This window comes from Microcebus murinus, chromosome 14 (genome assembly GCF_040939455.1).
Source record: "Microcebus murinus isolate Inina chromosome 14, M.murinus_Inina_mat1.0, whole genome shotgun sequence".
In the NCBI taxonomy this organism is placed as follows: Eukaryota; Metazoa; Chordata; class Mammalia; order Primates; family Cheirogaleidae; genus Microcebus; species Microcebus murinus.
This window is the reverse complement of record NC_134117.1, coordinates 34,828,025-34,849,946: the sequence shown is the minus strand read 5'-3', so window position 1 is coordinate 34,849,946 and position 21,922 is coordinate 34,828,025. Positions and strand designations below refer to the sequence as shown.

Sequence of the window (21,922 nt, the reverse complement as noted above, 5' to 3'; positions counted from 1 at the left end):
TCCTAGAGATTTTATAAAAAATGCAGTTTACTGGGCCCTACCCTAGACTGAAGATCAGATTGGTGGGAGTGCTTTTTCACATTCTCACAAACTGTACTTCCAGAGTCATGGATTTGAAGGATGACGTACTGTAGCTGAGCCACCACTGGTCTCAAGCTTTAAGTTTCCTTTTCCTCCTTTGATGATTAATGTCAATTTCACTTTCTAGTTTCCTTTTCCTTCCCTAAAGGCAATTATTCAAAGCAGGGAGAGGACAAGACATCAGCTGATGCATTCCCCACCTCCTCCCCCTTATTTGGTTCTTTTCGCATTTACTTAAGCAGACAGAAAGCTTTCTGAAGAGCAAATCAGCCCGGTGCCCAGCTTTTCAGAACAGCAGAGAAGCAGGACTGCAGTCATGAGGTCAGTGAAATGAGCACCCATAACCACTCTTGTTCTGGAATGCAAATCGTAAGCTGGGGAGCTTCTTACAATGCAAGAGAGTTCCTCAATCGTCCTGTTGCTTATGGATTCCACGTGCATTTACCAGTTTGGGCCTTTATCAGTTGTTTGGGGTTTTATTGTTTTGATTTTTTTTTTAAATAATTTCTGTGGCTTCTTTCTGGTGTACACACTCAGACTCCTGAAGTTTCTAGAACTGTTCCCTGGGTGCAACTAGTTAGCTAGGAAGAGAGGGGGGCTTGACAAGAGTGTTACATCCACTCAAGCACAAACTTTGCTTATTCAAAGCTAGACCTAAGGGAATTACTCTTTATGGGCTTTTCTGTTGCTGTTGTTTTATTTGAAAGAACTAAGTCAGGATTTTTTTTCTTGTAATTTTAGAAGGAAACATTTATTTTCAGCAGATCTTGTGAAAGATGGAACCAGTGCTGCAAACCCAACTCACATAGAGGAGAATTTTATCCTGAAATGTTTGATCGCTTTAAGGTGGGAGGTAGAAGAAATAATTCTTACAGTTGGGCATATTTTTTTTCATTTCTTATATAAAAACAAAACCCAAGGCTTAGCATTTATTTTTATTGCTGCATGGAATGCTGATTAGAAGCAGAAAATAATTTCTCCTCAAAAACATAATGGCCCAATCTCTGATCTAATACTGATCTAATTTCTAATGATGGAAAGCAGATCACTGTTGCCTGGAGGTGGAGGGGACTGAGTAGGGAAGCTCACAGAGGAATCTTTTGGGATGATAGGAATATTCTAGTTGTGGTTACATAGGTATAGGCATTTATCAAAACTCATCAAACTGCACACTAAAAATGAATGCATTTTATAGTATATAAAGTATAATCTCAGTAAACTTAATTTTTTACAAATACATGCAGACCTACTAGAGTTCTACCATAGGATAACATGTCAGGGAGAACTAAGAGAAAAAGATGCCTTTCCCACAAAACACCAGCCAGCGGGGAAGGATTGAGGGGGAGATTGCTAGGGAGGCAGGAAATGGAAACTGGCTGCCCTGCGATCTACCCTAAGGACTTGCAAAGTCATATTTGGGGATGGGCTGGGTAAGAGGAATTCACTGCCAAGTACCTCAGGTTACCCTTTTGTATAGAATTGGTTTCCACTCAAGAGTGACGTTAATTCTTCCTACACGAGTGAGGTTGACCAAAAAGCCAGGCCCTGCACAGCACCTTGGTAGTCAGCCTGCATGGGGGCCTTGCATTGTGTTTAGGTGTGTCTGGAGCCACCAGATGAAAGTGAAAGTGACTGCCCCCAGGGCATCGTTTCTGTAATGTGGGTGCAGAAAAAAGGAAATTCATCCCAGAGCATTTTAAGGATGAGGAAATGAGGTTCAGTGATGTGACTCAAGAAATATCCCAGAGCTCCGCAAAGAGATGTCTGAAATCCAAATGTCCTTTGTTTTTGTTTTTTACCCACCTCTTTCAAGATTGTCTGACTCACTGTTTAATTCACTCCCACAGGTCAAAGGGAAAACTGATGTTTCAAATATCTCTAGAACAGCACTTCTCAAAATGTGGGAGAAAGATTCTTGCCACCGAATTCCAGGGTCCTTATCCAAACACGAGGTTTCTGAGCTCAACCCAGGTTCACTGCACCAGAATCTCTTAATTCAGGCTGTCAACCTAAAATAATCAAAAGGCTCAGCATCCATTTGAAAGAGTTTAATCCAGCACAAAGTGTAATGGCATTGGACAGGGGAGCAGAGCTACAGTGAAGAATGGTGGTCAGTGCTTCTATGTGGGGAAAGATGAGGACCACTGACATAGGCAAAGACAGAGCTGCACAGAATTACATTTTCCATAGAAAGGCTAATATGCAGACAAAATTTGATTGGCTACTATTCATTACACTCTAAGGGGGTTGCCTGACATTCTATTGTAAGGGGGTAACTATCACAAGGGTCTCTATTGCCGGGGTGTCTGGTTAATGTATAACATTCCAACACAAAGGTCAGAAAGCAACAGTCCTGCACCGGCAAAGAAAAATAGTCATGCTATCATGAGTCAGCTTTCAGCGTTTTAACTTTTCCCTTTGACACGCTAAATATGTAAGGTCCTGAAATTCTATTTTCTTTGTACGGTGCTTTTTTACAGTCTCTCAAACCACAGTTTCCAAAGATATCTGGGACATGTTCCCAGGGAGGGTGAGCTCAGTGCTCACACATTCAGTTTCAGTTTCTCCTGATCAGGCATCCTAATAGCATCCCATCAGTTTCACTTTCCATTCTCCTTTCATAAAAGCTCAGAGCCGAAGGTAGCACCCTGGTTAGAAGCCTGTTTAGCATTTGCTTGGGATCAAGAGGAGCTGAACATAACATCAGCCTGGAAAACAGCTTTTCCAAATTGCAGGGAAACAGCCATCATGAGGTAAAGGGTCTCTGCTTCTCTAATAGGAAATTAGAAATTTCTCACACATCTTGTTCTTACAGATAGCTTCCTGGATTGTGCTATTTTCAGTGTTTGCATAGAGATTAAATATGTATTGAACTAATTCAATCATAAACCTACCTTGCCAATTCATGCATATTTATTTCTGTGGTTCTGTGTGATTTACAGAGTCAGGCAGCCTAAGGACCTTGAGGAAAGTGAGAGCTGGGAGCTGGGCAGGTGACAGGGGCTTATTGAGAGAGCCTCCAGGGAACACATGCTCGGATGCTTTCAGGCCGAGGCCTGGAGAACAGTTACTAATGGTCTTGGTTCCTCCATTGTTTCTTATATTTAAAAAGACTAAATCAGAGGTTTGTGGATTTTGTTGTAGTTATTTTAAAAATATGCTTGCTTCTCAGCAAACATGCTAAGGATTAATTCAGCACTGCAAAACTCCAATTCATGGTGAGGTCACTTTTATATTGAAATGTGCTTTTTCGGAATTGGGGATATGTCTACCTGAGTTGTCCTCTTACTGACCTGCTAGACCTCCCACGTGAACTGTGAGCGGGAAAGCATTGCAGTCTCTTAGACTGTCTTGCAGAACAGCTGGACCACAATCAACCTGAATGCTCCATTAGAATGTAAATTACTGTGTCCTGCATGCTGAGATTTTGATTAAATAGAACAGAAATAAGGTCCAGAAAAAAATACATATTTAAAGAGGACAGCGAGTACTTCATAGGCACACTGAGGTTTGAGAAGTCTTGGCTTATAGAAGAGATGTTCATCTCCAAATCCCCTCTTCCTTAAATGCATACAAGGCTTCCTGCATTGTATGTGTGTAACTGTGAGGAAGAAAGCCCCAGGTGGGTAGGAAGAGGGAGGGGTGGGAAGGATGTTAACATAAAGCAAAGCTTTCCTGTGTACAGGGTATTTGGGGAATAGGAAACTGGTCATTGGAATCACTGCCAAAAAGTGATGTCTTCCTAGAGCCTTGGTATTCAGTGTGGTCTGAGTCAGAGATCCCTCGGGAGTTTGTTAGAAAGGCATGTCCTAGACCATCTGAATCCAGACCTGCAGTTTAACACGATCCCCAGGTGATTGGGTCCATATGCATATTAAAGTTTAAGGAGCATGGCTCTGGAGAGTTCCTTGGCTTACTTTTTGGAGTGATGGGCTCCTTGGATTGTGCCTGTTCTGACCAACTGACTGAGCGTAGTTCAGCCTGTCCCTTGACATAGCTGGCTGGAGTGTTACCAGAGCATCTGTGGTACATCAGCCTCAGAGGTTTCCCTCAAAACCCCACTCTTACATTTCAAGAGGGCCTCTTTCTGAAAATTTCAAGGTTCCACTCTAGTAATGGCTTTGACTGGACCCTGGAAGGAGATGTGACATCTACCCTGGGGTCTCTGGGCAGTGACAGGCTGTGATAGTCCAGGCAGGTGAGCAGGAGAAAGAGGAACAACTAAATAGGCTGATCCCAAGAATTTCCTAAGGACTAGAAGTGCTAGCTTTAACTGCTTTGGTCACCAAATCATGGCTGCAGCCTGAGGCCATGGGAAATTTCTATCTGGGGTCGAGGGAATCCCACCTGCCCACGGTGTTCCATTAGATGCAGACTATCCAGGTGGCATCGGCATTCTGCTCCCCACCTTTCACCTGAACCTAGACATTCTTTATCAAGTGACTGCAGCCATCATCCTATCTACTTCTTTGTATTACCTTAAATATCTGAGTTTAATTATTGTTAACTAATTTATGTATACATATAAGGAGAATGTAGAGTGATTTTCAAAAGCACATGTGAGATAAATTAGTAAGTGAGAAAACTTTGGCAAATAGAGTCTTTGTTTTAAGAAAGGCAATAGTATTTTAATGCAAGCCTCCTGAACTCTGTGTCTGGGATTCATGCTGTTTTGTTTTGTTTTGTTTTGTTTTGTTTTGTTTTGTTTTGTTTTATTTGAGTTTAGATCTCAGGATATCCAGTCCAATATACTTTGCTCCAAATCGTACTACAAGTAGAGATCAGGTATCAAATACCTCATCAAATTGGTGACATTAAGGAGGAAGGCTTAGGAAAAATCAAGGGACCTGAATTCCGATTTTCAGTAGATTTTATAATCATAAAGCCATAAAGATATCATAGTTGGCTATCTTCCTGAATGAGCTGTTGAAAGTCATCATTAAATGTCCTAGCATGGCCAGCTCTGGCACTGGTAACGTGGTGGTAGGGATGGGATTTCCCTGAGAGTTCTATACTCAAGGCTCATTCACAGGCCTGGGAATATTGTTGTTTGTCTGTTTGCCCTACACTGTCTTGAGCAATCAATATCCTCTGAAGCCGTTACCACACAGGACAGGAATACGTTTCATCTTGGAGGGAGAATTTTTATCACTAGGGGCTGAAAGTTTAGTTTGTTAAGATCTCTCTGGCACATTGAAATGTCAAATCCCACCCCTCTCCCCACAAAAAGAGAAAGATAGTGTCATTAAGCCTGCAAGATGGTTTCTGGTTTTGTTAAGGCAAATACATCTAAAGTCACCTGTCATTCTGCAGGTCTACTGGATACTCCCTATCCATCCTTAGAGTCAGTGTTCAACTCTTATTTTCATGCACATATATGCACCTATAAATCTGCAGACACATTCTGTTGATTGGAAACCCACCCTTTCTTTCCTCCCTCTAAACTTCCTAATTCCTAATCAGCAGGTTTAACTTATATTAAGTGGTCATCTTCATAACTTTACTCTTAGTGTTTATTTTTTAATCATTGCTAACTTGAGTTTTGACCTGTAGTCCTTCATACAGGGCAGCTAGAATCCCCAGGTGAAGCTACATTGAAAAATCCTAGAATAGTGAGTGAAGATGTTGACATTCTTGGACAGTCTGGATAGGGCCCAAGAGAAGGGAAAAGACCTCCCATGAAAGAGGCACATACATAAAGATGATAGCCAGATTATAAATGGCAACTTCCCCTCCTCACTCCCATTGCTTTGGGTTGATTCTGCATCTGTCACTCTTAAGCATTTTACATGCAATATTGGGCCAAAATAATTTAGATCAGCATTATTGGAAAGTCAGACAGAAAGTAAATCAGAACACTTGCAACAGCAGTGTGTGGGCCAGTAAATTGCAAATAAAGTCAGTGGTTCCTTGTAGAGTCAAATGTAATCAATTAAAAAAACTTCCCTTTATTCTGAGATTATATCCTTTTTCCTTCTTCGGTGATAATACAAATGTTTCCTTTCTTTTCTATCTTTTAAAATAAAATGTTGGCAAGAATAGATGGTCAGGCCGGGCGCGGTGGCTCACGCCTGTAATCCTAGCACTTTGGGAGGCCAAGGCGGGCGGATCGCTCAAGGTCAGGAGTTCGAAACCAGCCTGAGCAAGAGCGAGACCCCATCTCTACCAAAAATAGAAAGAAATTAATTGACCAACTAAAAATATATATACAAAAAATTAGCCGGGCATGGTGGCGCATGCCTGTAGTCCCAGCTACTCGGGAGGCTGAGGCAGTAGGATCGCTGAGCCCCGGAGATTGAGGTTGCTGTGAGCCAGGCTGACGCCATGGCACTCACTCTAGCCTGGGCAACAAAGTGAGACTCTGTCTCAAAAATAAATAAATAAATAAATAAATAAAAAGAATAGATGGTCATTATCTTTTTTGGATGCCTTTTCTTCCCATGTCATTGTATTGCCAAATACATTGGCAGCCCTATTTGGTTCATAACTTTCTTTCTGAAATCATATTCTGTGAAATCCAAAAATATGGACAGTACTGGGTTTAATGATTTCTGGAGGTTCTTTCCAATCTTATGGTGCCCAGACTCTACTGGTAAGAAAGCAGGAGCACGAATTCAGAGTTAGGAACACATACCTCAAGGCCTAGGCAAATCCAGATGTGGGAACATACTTTGAAAACTCTTGCAACTTACTCAGCTAAATAAGGCTAGTGGTCTTCCTTGGTATCTTTCAGCCACAAAATATAAATTTTTCCATTTTGTTTGGTTCTTGCAACAAATTCATTCTCTCTGGGGAATGAATGTGTGTGGTGGAGAGACTACTTCAATCAGACTCAAGCTCGGCCTCCATGGTCTGTTTGTGAGGCTGGGGACGTGGTGGAGAAGATGAAGGGGGAAGGACCTAAATCACAGAACATGATGGCAAACATCCCTGGGCTTTCATTTCTTCACATGGCTCCTAACAAGACTGGGCTTCTGGAAGCAGAGAGGGATGAAATGCCTTTTATTTTTTTTTAGTGTCCCTAAAACTAGCAAAGTGACAAAAAGAAGTAGCCTACTAAAGGGTCATTGCTATAGTCTCCAAGCCCTGGGCCATGGCCCAATACCGGTCCATGGAAAAATTGTCTTCTATGAAACTTAGGAGCAGGGCTGCACAGCAGGAGGTGAGCAGCTGCGAGCAAGGAAAGCTTCATCTGTATTTGGATGGGGAGTCCCAGCCACTCCCCATCATTCACATCACTGCCTGAGCTTCCCCCATCCTCACCCCCCATGGAAAAATTGTCTTCCATGAAACCAGCCCCTGGTGCCAAAAAGGTTGGGGACTGCTGGGTCATTGCATAGCTAAGTGAATCTTGCACAGACTATGTGAGGACTGAGACATGACGTGGTAATTGAACGGGACAAGAGAGATCCCCACACTCCCACGGCCACTTCCCCTCTCATGCATCTGCCCTCACCACCTGCATATCCTTACACAGCACAGGGGTGTGCTTTGTGCTTTTCTGCACCAACTGTAGCTATAGAGAAGCGGATCAAGGAAGCAAGAGGAAAGTACCTCCTCCTCTGTCTAGCAAGACTTACAAATGTATATTAGAGAAATAGACCCAATAGGATGTACAGACACTCCCCAACTTACAAAGGTTTGATTTACAATTTTTCAATTTTATGATGGTTGCAAAAGTGATACAACCATTCTGTTTTTCACTTTCAGTACAGTATTCAGTAAATTACATGAGATATTCAACACTTTATTATAAAATAGGCTTTGTGATAGGTGATTTTGCCCAACTGTAGCCTAATGTAAGTGTTCTGAGTACATTTAAGGTAACTTAGCCTAAGCTATGGTGTTTGGTAGGTTAAGTGTTTTAAATGGATTTGTGACTTATGATATTTTCAACTTATGATGGGTTTATCGAGATGGAACTTCACTGTAAGTTGTAGAGCATCTGTACATAAAGAGATTTATTATGAGGAATTGGCTCATGCGATTATGGAGGCTGAGAAGTACCATAATCTGTTGTCTGCAAGTTGGAGACCCAGGAAAGGCAGTGGTGTGTTCCCAGTCCAAGTCCAAAGGCCTGAGAACCAGGAGAGTCAGTGATGAAAGTTCTAGTCCGAGCTCCAGTCCAAGGACAGATGCAGACCAATGTTCCAGTTCAAGCAGTCAGGAAGAGAGAGAATTCTCCCTTCCTCTGCCTTTTTGTTCTATTCAGGCCCTCAATGGGCCTGCCCACATAGGGGAGAGCCGTTTGCTCTACTCAGTCCACCAAGTCAAATATTAATCTCTTCCAGAAACATCCTCACACACACACAAACACCAAGGAATAATGTTTAATCAAATATCTGGGCATCCTGTGGCCCAGTCAAGCTGACATATAAAATTAAAGATCACAGGGTGCAAAGGCTCAGCAGTGCACATCACAGTGACCATGCTTATTTTTTTCCACAGTGACATTGCCACAAACTCCCTGGAGAAAATCCTTCCACAGCTGAAATGCCATTTCACCTGGAACTTGTTCAAGGAAGAAAGTGTCTCCGATGATCTGGAAGACAGAGTATGTAACCAGATTGAATTTTTAAACACGGAGTTCAAAGCTACCATGTACAACTTACTGGCCTACGTAAAGCACCTCAGAGGCCAGAACGAAGCGGCCCTGGAATGCTTACGGCGAGCTGAAGAGTTGATCCTGCAAGAGCACGCTGGCCAGGCCGAAATGAGAAGCCTGGTCACCTGGGGAAACTACGCCTGGGTGTACTATCACATGGGCCGGCTCTCTGAAGCTCAGATTTACGTAGACAAGGTGAAACAAACCTGCGAGAAGTTTTCAAATCCTTACAGCATTGAGAGTTGTGAGCTTGACTGTGAAGAAGGGTGGACATGGCTAAAGTGTGGAAGAAATGAAAGGGCAAAGGTGTGTTTTGAGAAGGCTCTGGAAGAAAAACCTAACAACCCAGAATTCTCCTCTGGACTGGCCATCGCTATGTACCATCTGGATATTAAGCCACAGAAACAGTTCTCTGCTGATGCTTTGAAGCAGGCTATTGAGCTCAGTCCCGACAACCAATATGTCAAAGTTCTCTTGGCCCTGAAACTGCAAAAGATGAATAAAGGCGCTGAAGGGGAGCAATTGGTCGAAGAGGCCCTGGAAAAGGCTAGTGGCCAAACGGATGTCCTTCGCAGTGCAGCCAAATTTTACAGAAGAAAAGGTGACCTAGACAAAGCTATTGAATTGTTTCTGAAGGCGTTGGACTCCGCACCCAACAATGGCTACCTCTGCCACCAGATTGGATGCTGCTACAGGGCAAAAGTCAGACAACTGCAGAATGCAGAAGAATCTGAAGCTAGTGGAAATAGAGAGAAGATTGAAGAACTAAAGCAATGTGCTATGGACTATTCGAACAAAGCTCTTGAGAAGGGACTAAATCCTCTGAACGCATACTCCGATCTCCCTGAGCTCCTGGAAGCAGAAGAATGTTACCAGATAGCATTCAGCAAGGAGCTCCCCGACGCTGAGAGGCGACCACCCCATGAGCAGCACCGTTGCAATGGTCAGGAGAATCACGGGAAGTCTGAAGACACTGGTGTCCAACATTGTTTAGAGGGTTTGTCCATAAGCAAAAATTCAACTGAGAAGGAAGAGATGAAACACCAGCCACAGAACACAGCTGAAAATCTGCTTCCACGAAATGCACCGAATTCTTGGTATCTTCAAGGATTAATTCACAAGCAGAATGGGGATCTGCAGCAAGCAGCTGAATGTTATGAGAAAGAACTGGGCCGCCTGCTCGGGAACACCCTTTCCGGCATAGGCAGTTTTTTCCTTCAAGCATCTGAGCTTGAGGATGGCGGTGAGGAGACAGGGCAGGGTGCAGTCGGGCCCCATCCCTGAGGGCTCCCCAACTCCTGAACTGAGTCAGAGAGGGGAGAAACAGAGCATCACAAGGCCTGCGATGGTGGTTGTGAGGAACAGAAGGGTCGGAAGGCAGGAGGCCCCCACCTGGGGTTGCGGAGGGGGGTGGTCTTGTGTGTCGCTCTGAGGTATTGCTTCCTCATGTTGTGTCTCCCCCGTTCATTCCAGCCACACAGTTATCTAATCATCAGGTCTCATGACTAATCGCTGGTAGCAACAGTGCTTCAGGCTTACATGATGCCGATTAGTTCTCAGTTTGCACTCAGTTCAGCATGTAACCCCCATCTCTGCCCTTCTTGACAATGGCCGTAAGTGGTAACCTCCTAACTACAAAATCTTCCACCTTCACTCGTTCCATCTCATTCCCATCCAGCCTGCTGGGCCTGGAAGATTCACTTTTGACTAACCCTGAAATATACCTTATGTCTTTCTTTTGATTTCGGCCACATATTTACATGTATTCTCTTTTTAATATATATGTTTTGATAGTGATACTTTGAAAATTATGTATTCTTGATCTCAATGCTACAATAAATCTAAAAATTTCAACTCACAATAGAGGTCATTGTGTGGTGTGTGTATGGGACTATGGCAATAATATTAATTCCCAAAGTCTCTTCTACTGGGGACAGTGGGTAACTGCTAAACCATGTCATGCTAGTTTGACATGTCCATTTTAGCTCCTCCTTAGAAATAACACTATTACCCCTGTAGGCAGCCCATCCTTAGACTATGGGAACTATGACTCTTGTTCCAGTCCAGGAGCCCCAGCTAAGCCCAGTGCCCAGTTAGCAGTGCTGCTGTTGACCAAAGTTGCTCTCAGGAATATCTGGGTGAATGCCTCCCCAACAGAGTGTAAGGAACAGAGTGCTAGGGTGGCCATGAGGACAGAGGTCCGTCCAGGCCTACAACAGCCCCTTCAAAACTTCAGGCGTCTGACATGGTAAGCTCCATTTTGTTCAGAAAAAAGTCAGACCTAGGCTGGGCACAGTGGTTCATGCCTGCAATCCCAGCACTTTGGGAGGCTGAGGTAGGAGGATTGCTTGAGGCCAGGAGTTTAAGACCAACCCGAGTAACATAGTGAAACCCTGTGATGTAATGGATATTAAAAATTAAGAAGGGAGGAGGGTGACAGGGGGTGTGAAGGATAAAAAATCTACCTATCAGGTACTATGCACACTATTCTGCTGATGGGTACCCAAAGCCCTGACTTTTACCTTATACAGTTATACAATTGTATGTATTTGTATAATTATACAATTATACATTATTATACAATTCATCCATGTAACAAAAATCATTTGTACTCTCTATGTCTATTGAAAGTTTTTAAAAAATTAAAAATGGACATAGTCTACTCTGAAAAAAAAGGATTAGCCAGGTGTGGTGGCACACACCTGTAGTTCCACCTATTTGGGAGGCTGAGCCAGGAGTTTGAGGAGTTTGAGTTTGAGGTTGCAGTGAGCTATGATCATGCCACTGCACTCCAGCCTGGGTGACAGAGCAAGACTCCATCTCAAAAACAAAACAAAACAAAATAAAACCAAAATGAGAAAGGCAGAGCTAGGTGACAGGAGTCTCTTAAACTCATGGAGAATAGTCTCCTTGGACTTTAAGATTTTCCTCTGCAATCCATTTGTGATTCACCTGTGAATGTAATATTTAGTCACAAGGATGTAAACCTAAAAGTAAAAGTACATAAGTAAGATGATCATTTGAACACTTTCCTTTCAAATTTTTCCCCCTAGATTGGGAATTAATATAACATTTGAAATAAATGCTGGGACAATTTCTTAGCTTGTTTAACATCTGGAAACTTGTTAGTAGGTTTGTAAGTGGTAGAAAGACTGTGGCCCTAAATGAGTTTGTCTCTCTGAATTTAGAATTTAGACCCTATACCAAGAACCTGTGTACAGCAGCCCTCTGATATTTGCAGATGTAACATATGTACCTTGGACCATTTCCAAACTCAAAGATCCAGACTTGTTAGGGATCTTTTGTTTTGCACAAGGCATAATACCATGTGAGAGGCTAAGGCAATACACCATGGTAACTACAGTTAATAACAATATGTTGTGGACTTAAAATTGCTAAGAAAGTAGATTTTAAGTGTTCTCACCACAAAAAAATAAGTATCTGAAGTAATGCTTATATTAAATAACTTGATTTGGCCAGGGCACGAAATATACATATAGCAAAACATCATGCTATACACCAGGGGTCCTCAAACATTTTAAACAGGGGGCCAGTTCACTGTCCCTCAGACCGTTGGAGGGCCGTTGGAGAGTGCGGCGCACATTCCACACATGCGCACTGCGGGCCTGGGAAGAGTCGGCTGCTAAGCAGGACAGGCAGCAGCAGCAAAAACACCCAGCGGACATAAATGTCCTCGGCGAGCGACCCCTGCTGTACACCATACATATGTACCGTTTTAAATTGTCAACTAAAAAACTTTTTAATTAAAAAAATGCTAAGGGGTAATTATAGCTAATGAATAAACTTACCCAGTAGGCCCAGAATTCATTCCCATAACAAGTGTCCTCTGCCCATCATAATTTAAACAATAATTCTAATGAAATGCTATGCATAATCTCAAGAATACCATAGATCGTCTCTCTTAAGATATTATAAGATGGCAAAAAGGTCAAAAAACCCAACTCACTAAGAAATATGAGTGTGTATGTACTGTGCCATCTCAAGGATTGTGGTTAGTAGTTGCTATAATAAAATTTTCTCAGTGAAAAATACTAGAAACTACTTGAAAATAAGCATAATTTTAGAAGGTAATTAATTCCACATTTCAGTGTATGGAGCCCAAAGCAATTTACCATATTCTCTCCCTCAGCATGACTTTCCTATAGATTATGAAGACATGGAAGAAACTATTAATATTATTATCTCTTTCACACATAGAGATGTAGGGAAATGAAGGCACAATGTGTCGGTTATCTATCATAGTCTAACAAACCATCCCAGAATTCGTGGCTTAAAACAATAACCATTTTATTTGTTTATATTTATTGGGTTAGAAAGGTGGGAGGGGTTCAGCTGGAGGGTTATTCTGCCAGTTCTACCCGGAGTCACTTACAACGCTACAATTAGCCAGTGACTTGGCTTGGTCTGAATGATCTGGGATGGTGTCACTCAAATGACTGGTGGTTGGTGCCATGTGTCAGCTGGGTCGTTCTCTCACCCCCAAGGATGCAAACCTGGGCTTCTTCACATGGCAGTCTCTAGTCAGCAAGAGAATGAGAACAGAAGCTGCAAGGCCTCTTGGAACCTTGGTTCAGAACTCCCACAATGTCACTTCTGCCACTTTCTATCAGCAAATGCAAGTGTCAAGGCCAGCCCAGGTTGAAGGGGACCCACCCTAACACTAATCAACACATTTTGCATTATAACACAAATTCCAAAACAGCCAAGAGAAGGAAGCCATGTTCCCTAAATATTCATTTCAGTGTTTTGTTAGTAACTAAACAGTTGTTTAGTTGGATCATCAATTTTTTCTCAGGAACTCAGGAAGTTTTATCTTTTTTTGATGCAATGAGACTCTCTGCAGAAGCTCAAGGAAACATCAATGACCTGGGGTTTGGGGCAAGCCGGGAGAAGAAAGCAATGATGGAGGTGATAAGAAGAAACTCAGGGATAAGGACTGGCAAATGAGATCTATAGGATCTATATCATTGGAATGGAAAATCCCATAGTTTTCTTGACCACAAATTCCAAAGGAACCTTGCTCCAGAAGGCAGGGCTTGTTTATAGCCTTAATTAATAGATATTTGACTGTTAATTCAGTTAATTCTTAGTGACGCAGGCACACTGATTTGTACAGGACGCCCTGACTGGATCAGAATGGACAAGTATGTAGGGTGGTGAACCACCCAGAGCTCAGAGCTGGGGGCTAGGGCGAAACAGGAACTTGGCATTCTGAGAGTGTGAAAGGGAGGTTCTATTTAGGTTCATTCTGACAGGGTCAAGGCAATTAAAAGAAAAAACTGGGGAAAATAGTCTTAGGCTTTGTTCCTCATTTATTATGTACTAGAAAAGCAAAGGGAGCCAGGCGCGGTGGCTCACGCCTATAATCCTGGCATTCTGGGAAGGCGGGGGATTGCTCAAGGTCAGGAGTTTGAAACCAGCCTGAGCAAGAGCAAGACCCCGTCTCTACTAAAAATAGAAATAAATTAATTGGCCAATTAATATATATAGAAAAAATTAGCTGGGCATGGTGGTGCATGCCTGTAGTCCCAGCTACTTGGGAGGCTGAGGCAGCAGGATTGCTTGAGCCCAGGAGTTTGAGGTTGCTGTGAGCTAGGCTGATGCCATGGCACTCACTCTAGCCTGGGCAACAAAGCGAGACTCTGTCTCAAAAAAAAAAAAAAAAGAAAGAAAAGAAAAGAAAAGGGACTTCAAATTTTCTTTGTTTGATTTTTTTAAACCCCTTCTTTTCACTAGATATTGGAAAATACAATGGATAAGATTATAAAGATGAGTCCACTTGCCCAAGGCCTCTTGGCAGTGACTCCGGGTCATGGTTCTCAAATTTGGCTCAGAATAAATCTCTTTAAAATTAACAAAAAAAAAAAAAAAAAAGATTATAAAGATGAGAGTTTCCAATGCACCAGACCCTGAGGTGTGCATTTTAATTCAGGCTTATGAACTTTAAGTAAAGGTGAGATAAATCATACCTCAGTTGCTTAGGTCTATTCTATGTAATACTCCATTCAAAATATTCTTTTTTTTTTTTTTTTTTTTTACAGAGATGGAGTCTCACTCTGTCTTGGACACCATATAGTGGCACCATCATAGCTCACTACAGCATGGAACTCCTGGGCTCAAATGATCCCCCCATTTCAGCCTCCTGAGTAGCTGGGATTACAAGCATGAGCCACTGTACCCAGCTCCATTCTATTTGAAAGTTTTTACACAAAATATGCTACCCAAAAGCACAGAATCCCACTCCTAACCCCTGCCTGGCTGATTGCAAGTTATATTTCAGTCCTATACGGGAGCTACTTGCTTCTTTTCAAACTAGGAGACCCTGGCCCTCTCTAAGACTTTTGCTAAGAACAAAAGTAACCTCCCCATCTTCTTGCTCCTTAAACAAGAGGAGATTGAGGGCAATTATCCAAAAGGACACAGTATGCCACAAATACAATTCCTGGGTTAGAGCAAGTGAAGTCGCTTTTCTCATGACTTTGTTTTCTGTACCCATCCCAGACCCAGCATCCCACCTTTCAGGTGGAGTTAAGAAAGAAAAGCAGACCGTGGTGACTGCCAGTGAAATGAATTGCATGCTGGAGCCCCTGACAGTGTCTTTGTCCAGCTCAATTTCATGTTTTCTGCAGAATCAGGAAGTGACAATCAAAATGGCCCCTAACTCATATGTGAGATGAAAAATGAATGGAGAATCACTGGATTCAGACTCCAGATAAACCCTTTTATTTAAATAAGGCTTAACCCTTGAGGAACGACAGCTCATGGAGATTAATGGTTTTATCAAGATCACCCAGCTGGTCTTAGTTACAGAGTTTATCCTGAATCTAAGTCAAGTAGGAAGTCTGTTCAGCGAGAATAAATTTCCACCTCCAGTTTCCATTGTTTTTTAATATTGATAAACTCATGCACACTTTGCCAGCTGTTTCTTTTCTCCTTAATGCTGCTTCATCCTGTGTGTCCTGAGTCTGTTTATCCCCAGGATGTACATTGCAACTGAAGCACTGTTACCTTGGTGCCTGATTCTAGAAGGGGAGGCCATGCCCTCCAGGGAGTACTGCAAGGCAGAGAGCCTATACAAACCGGGACTAAGGATGTTTGTTGCTTAGCAACAGAATTAGGAATGCAACACAAGGCTTTTCTGTGCCCTAAGGAACCACTGCAACTCAAGGGAATTTATGGAACCTCCCAATATGTTTGAACAAATGCATATTCTGGGAGAGCATGGAGCTGCTGCACTGCATTTTATAGTGGTTCATGCAGAGGATCGCTATCCATATGTATCCACCAACATAGGTACCTGACCAGCCAACTCATAAAGGGAAAAAGGGCATAATCCACCTCTATACCCCTGGCTCTCTAAGTCCAGCCCATCTCCAGGTGGCATCTTGCCTGCCCCTAGAAAAGTAAGGGGATAGGTCTCACCTACAGATCAGTCACAATAATCAAAGACTATTAGGGAGTACAACTGCAAAGATGTCTAAAACAAACTCATACTTGAATAGACACTAACAATGCATACCACATATGGGGGCCACCTATCACATAAATCTTTCTGTTTCCGGAGTGCCAGTTTGGCAGTCAGCTGGCAGTTTCACAGTCGCACACCCTTCTTAGCTGCTTTTGCAGGATTACCATGGCTTGGAGACAAGAACAGTTTGGTGGTCCTGGACCAAAGCCTTCCCCTGGTGTGTGCAGCCAGCATCATTGCACACTGCGCCCAAGTAGCCAGGGTCCCTGTAGGGCCAGGCCTGCCTAAGCAATAGACAGTCTTTGGAGTATTCTCCAAGTAGGGGAGCCCACAGAACCATGAATATGCCAAACACATTGGGTTAAAGAGCAAGAGTTAACCCAAGAAGTTGTTTATGAATCTCAGGAAGAGATAAATATCCCTCCTTTGTGACTGCAAAACAACCAATGTATACTGCTTTTGTTAAAATCAAATTAAGTGCTTATGAATCTTTCTCTCTTGCTAGATAACACGTCACTTAAGAAGAGGAAACATGCCATACACCTTTTTATTAATGCTTCCAGGTCCCAACAGACCACCTGGCCTGTAATTAATGATCATTTCTAGTTTGCTGATTTTTACAATGGATAAGAAGTGCATGCAATGAAGGCAGCCTAGGCCATACCAACCGCATGTTTGGATCACACTTTCCTTAAACATCTATGGGTTTTCCAGAGCCACGGGAATGACATGAGTACTAAAACTTGTTTTTTCAGCTCAATTTAGAATCCTAAATTTCAATTACAACTTGAAAATATCTTCACCTCTGCTCATTTTCCTTGTAGACATAGACTTCCCAAGTCCCAAGATAGTTCAGACAAGCTTAAAAATAATTTGCTTCCCAAGAAGCTGAGGACTTTTCCAGTAAGCGTTATAGGATCTATGCAATGTCTTGAGCCTACTTTAATGATGTAAATGTTCCCTAAAATTTACATAGACAATTCAAGGTGCATGAATTCTTGACATGTAGAAAACAAAACCATGAAGATTCAGTTCAAATTGGAATACACAAGAGTCAGCCAGGAAAGTAAATCATGATGGGCCAAAGGTAGCCATCAAGAGCCCTGAGGCATATGAAAATTACTGGGCCTTTGAGAGAAGAGAAGTTCTTGGTAGCTGAATATTTTCTCTGTTGAGTGTAATTGGCATGTATTTGCAAACATGAGTAGTCTCAAAAGCAAGCATAAGGCACTCTCTGTAGAGATCAATGTACTTTGACCTACATTCCTATATGGGGTGTGTTGTGTGGGTTACTAAGGTACACATGGGGAAAACCAAAGCACAAAGGAATAAAGTTTCTGACTCAGAGTGTCATAGAAAAGGCAGGTGTTTACTGGGAGTGACTCCCTGGTCCAAAGGGATCCAGGGATCATCTGGCAGAGCATCTGTGAAACTTGAATGTATTAATACCAATGCATCACCTGGGCAGGTAAAGAGGCAGATTCTGATTTCAGTATATCTGTGGAGGGGCCTCAGATTCTGCATTTCTAAGCTTTTAGTTGATGGTGATGCTGCTGGTCCACAGACCAGATCATACTTTTGAGTATCAAAACTGTGATCCAGTGGTTTTAAACCACACACAAAAATCCCCATGGGATTTCTTAAAAAAAAAAAAAAAATTACTGGTAATACTGATGCCTGGACTTTACTTCCAGAGATTCTGACTCATTGGTCTGGAAATTGGCTCAGGCAATTTTTTAAGATTTCCAGGGAATTTTTCAGTTTGCAGCCAAGGTTGTAAACCACTGTTAAAAGCCAAGGTTTTTATAGCACTGAAGAGGCAACTCAGAGTTGAAGTGAAATCAAGTTGAGTCAGCTAGTCGGTTAAACATAGAACAGTCCTGAATCCTGATAGTGGAGTCATAATTCAATGCTTAGGTTTCATTTCTCCAAGTAGGAATCCTGTCCATGAGAAATGAGTTTCCCTCTCTAGTTTCCATTTCTCCTTCCTGTTTGTAATCACACGCACACACACACACACACACACACACACACACACACACACACACACACAGAGAGAGTTTAGGTGTTTCCTCTCCTCAATGCTGCTCTGTCCTGTGAGGTTTGTGGGTCTGTTTGTGCCAAGCACACGCTGGGCTAGATTCTAAATACCTAATCAGCTCAGCCAGAGTCCCACAGAAGGAGGACTGCTACCAAATTCATAGTGATAAACACTCTGCTCTGTTTCTCTGATGCAGTGTTACTAAGCAATAATTATATGCTCGAAAATTCCAAAGTCATACTGCTCTCAGTTGTAAGCAGCCCTCTTAACATTCCTTTCCATATTTGCTTATGTTTCCATTCCTTTCTTTCAGTGTTGGGTTAGGGCTGGTGCCTTGCAGAAAATATTTGCACCTGAAAACTCAGTTGGTCTTCTAGAATCCTCCCATCTGATACAGAACTGGAGGGAGAGAGCTGAGAGAAAGTGATCCCCCTTCTACAGTCTCTTCTCCCCCTACACAGGTCTGTGGGTATTAGGGAGGGGCTGGGTGCCTGCTGCCCTAGAGGCATTGCCAGGCTCCACGTGGGCATGGCCAGGGCTCCCTGATCTGAGCTTGAGGTGGGAATATCTAGACCGCCTCGGCCCAAAGCTCAGGACAGAACACCACTATCTCAGCAGCTGCACAGTCAGACATGACATGAGGCACCTCTCCCTAGTGCCCACTGGGAAAACCCGTAGTGGGCAAGGGCTCCAGCTGATGGTCAGCACAGATGGTACAGATGGAGGGGCTCGTCCCGCACTGTGAAAGCAACACTCACAATGACCGAATGTCCTTCAGTGAGACAAACTTTCCATGCAATATCCCATTTCATCTCAGCACAACCCCATGAGGAAAGTCATACAGCTATGCTAATTTTACAGGTAAGTGAATGTGGCTTAGACATGTGAACTGACTAGCCCAAGATCGCACATCCAGTGAGCGGCAGAGTCTAGTAATGACCCCAGACGGTCTCGCTCCAGTTGGCTTTCACCACTGAGCAACACCATCTTGTGTGCACAAAGATGAGTGAGACTAAAAGGTTTTGACATTGCTCACTGTGCCCAAGCTGGGGAGGAGGGAAGGAAACCTCAGAAAAAAATGTCCCATTGGCCCCATACATAGGATAACAGTTGTTCTATGATGGAATTTTACTGTCTTATATTCAGAGAACACAACCCTGAAATAGGTAACATGGCACACGTCTGTGAGGAGACCCCTTCCAACAAGAGATTCTGTCATCTGACCTGTCTAGAAGGTTCTTTCTAATGGCCTGAGTTTGTTCATTCCCAGATGAGACAATGTTGGCCTGACAGTCACTCTTCCCTTTAAGCAAACCTGGGCTTCCACGGCAGGCCTACCTGGACCTAGTTCCCTGATCTTTGTTCCCCTGGGTGGTTTTGCCCTTCATTTCTGCACTCATTATGCCTAGAAAATTGTACTACCTACTTCTGTAATTAGACTATACTTAAGGCATGGGATTCACATTCTCATTATTTAAGTAATCTGGGGATTTGGTGGGTTTGGGGAGGATCACATGGATCTAAACAATGTCCTGTGTCTATAAGATGTCGAGAGGGTCAGTATTTTTTTTCTCAGAACTTGTCTCATACTAATGGGCAGATGTGGTCTATCTCAAGTTGCCTAAATCCCTCCTTTTAAATGGACATAGAAAGAATTTTTTTAATTCACACGGAGAGATTTTATACTACCGCTTCTTGAGCATACCCTTTTCTAAGAGATCTGCATATTTGAACTGTGAATGCATAAAATCCTCTTTGATGTTCCTTTCTGGGTACTCCTTCTTGTCTATATAATCTTTGGTCTTAGAAAAGTCAGGATACCCCTCTGTCTGCTGGAGTGGTAACACAGAAATTCCCCGACAAGAAAGAGAAGAGCAGCCCTGGACATCTGGGAGCTGGCCTAGTATTCTCCAGTAGCACATAAACAATTTTAAGAACAGTAATATCAGAAAAGGCCATCCTGTGACCTTGATGGATTAAGACAAAGTACATGGCCACTCTGTAATCATGTCTGAGCTCAAACAGTCCCTTAACCTGGTTAACATTAATGACTGCTACTTCTTTTCAAATTACACCTTTAACATTGGTCTAATATTCCCTCTTTTTAGGCATGATTTAAGATACTCAATCATAGAATCATTCCTGCTTCCTGCAAGTATCTGATTCCAAGAAAAGCCCTGCTTCCTTAAATCCTCCCCCTAATCTTCCAACACAAGCCCAAATCTGTTAAGTTCTCTGTAACACCCTCTTGTTGAGACACCCCATAGTTCCCCATGGTTGTGTGTCTTCTTTCACTGCAATGAGTAATCTACCCAATGTGCTCTAACAGGAGTGTGTTTCTGCAGTCTTTGGCTGGAGGGGACTGACACTGAAGATGCTCGGCTCTTGCTGCAGTCACCCCTTCAACATCCTTCACCAATTACAGTGAAACAAGATCTGCCAGAGGTCCAAGACAGACTGGGCGATTTACCACCATCAGAAAGGCACTGAAAGAATAAAAGAATATCTAACATCTAAACTACCTGAGCATTACAGCACATGGGCATTATAAGCTCATAGAAAACATTTCTGAAAAGTCTCATTATCTTAGTATCTTATCAATTCTCTCTTCTTACAATTAAAGAATTAAAGTACCGCTTAGACAACAAAGTAAATAGTCCAAATTTGAACAGATCATGATATCTGATATTTGGAAATATATATACAATTTTAATTTTTTTCTAATCATCTCTATTGGCTATGGTAATGCAAGGTGTTATCCAAAAAACCTTCAAATATGACTTGGGAAACAATATAGGAATTTATTTCTCAAATTACTGATTGGCAGGTAGCTACCCTCCCTGCAGTGATTCAGAGACTAAAACTTTTTTCATTTTCTTTTTTTTTTTTGAAACAGGGTCTTGCTCTGTTCCCTGGGCTAGAGTTCAGTGATGTCATCATAGCTCACTGCATCCTCAAATTCCTGGGCTTATGTGATCCTCCTGCCTCAGCCTCCCACCACACCATGCTAATTTTTATATTTTTTGTAGAGATGGGGGTGTCGCTATGTTGGCAAGCTGGTCTTGAACTCCTGGGCTCAAGCGATCTCCCATCTCAGCCTCCCAAAGGGCTAGGATTATAGGTGTAAGCCACCACTCCCGGCTTCCTTCCACCTTTTGGCTCCACCGTCTTTAATATGTTCCTTCCAAGTGTTCACACAAAAGAGGAAAGGGCATGAAAGAGCATGCATGGATGTTTTATGAACTAGGCCTGGAAATGGCACACATAATGTTTGCCCATTTCTATTACCCAAAACTCAAACACACGACCACACTTTACCACAAGGAAGCTTAGGAAATATTGCCAAGTTACAGGTCCAGGACAAAGAAGAAACAGCACAGCAGGGCTACAGTTTCACTCGGTAATTATGTGTAGACTATAATAAAGCTAATAAACCTATCTTGAAATAGTCACTCAAGGGAAATTGGTCTTGGTCTTTGCCCTTTAGCTTATCTTGGTGCACTATCCTCCTATGTAACCAATGCATGAAACTTGCATGGTGACTCAAGTTATTGAGTCACCTCACAAGAGGATTTCACATTTGTTTGATCTCCAAAAATTTTTTGTGTGTTTTTCCAAAAGAAAAATGTTCCACACACATTTTTCTTTTCCCCTTCTTCTTGCACAGACAATTATACCACTCTTGGTCTCACAGAAAGTTTTTCAT

At 42.5% G+C, this 21,922-nt stretch overlaps 1 protein-coding gene across 2 annotated transcripts; it reads left to right on the top strand.

The window, feature by feature from the left end:
- Positions 1-271: 271 nt before the first annotated feature.
- Positions 272-10,547, top strand: IFIT3 (interferon induced protein with tetratricopeptide repeats 3). 2 transcript variants are annotated; one of them, XM_012765162.3, is made up of 2 exons: positions 272-402; positions 8,530-10,547. In XM_012765162.3, the coding sequence occupies exons 1-2, from the start codon at positions 398-400 to the stop codon at positions 9,968-9,970; spliced, it is 1,446 nt and encodes a 481-aa protein (XP_012620616.1). In that variant the 5' UTR covers positions 272-397; the 3' UTR covers positions 9,971-10,547. The 2 variants fall into 2 exon arrangements, with proteins under 2 accessions (XP_012620616.1, XP_012620607.1); XM_012765153.3 differs by lacking the exon at positions 272-402 and adding an exon at positions 2,673-2,834.
- The last annotated feature ends 11,375 nt before the right edge of the window (positions 10,548-21,922 follow it).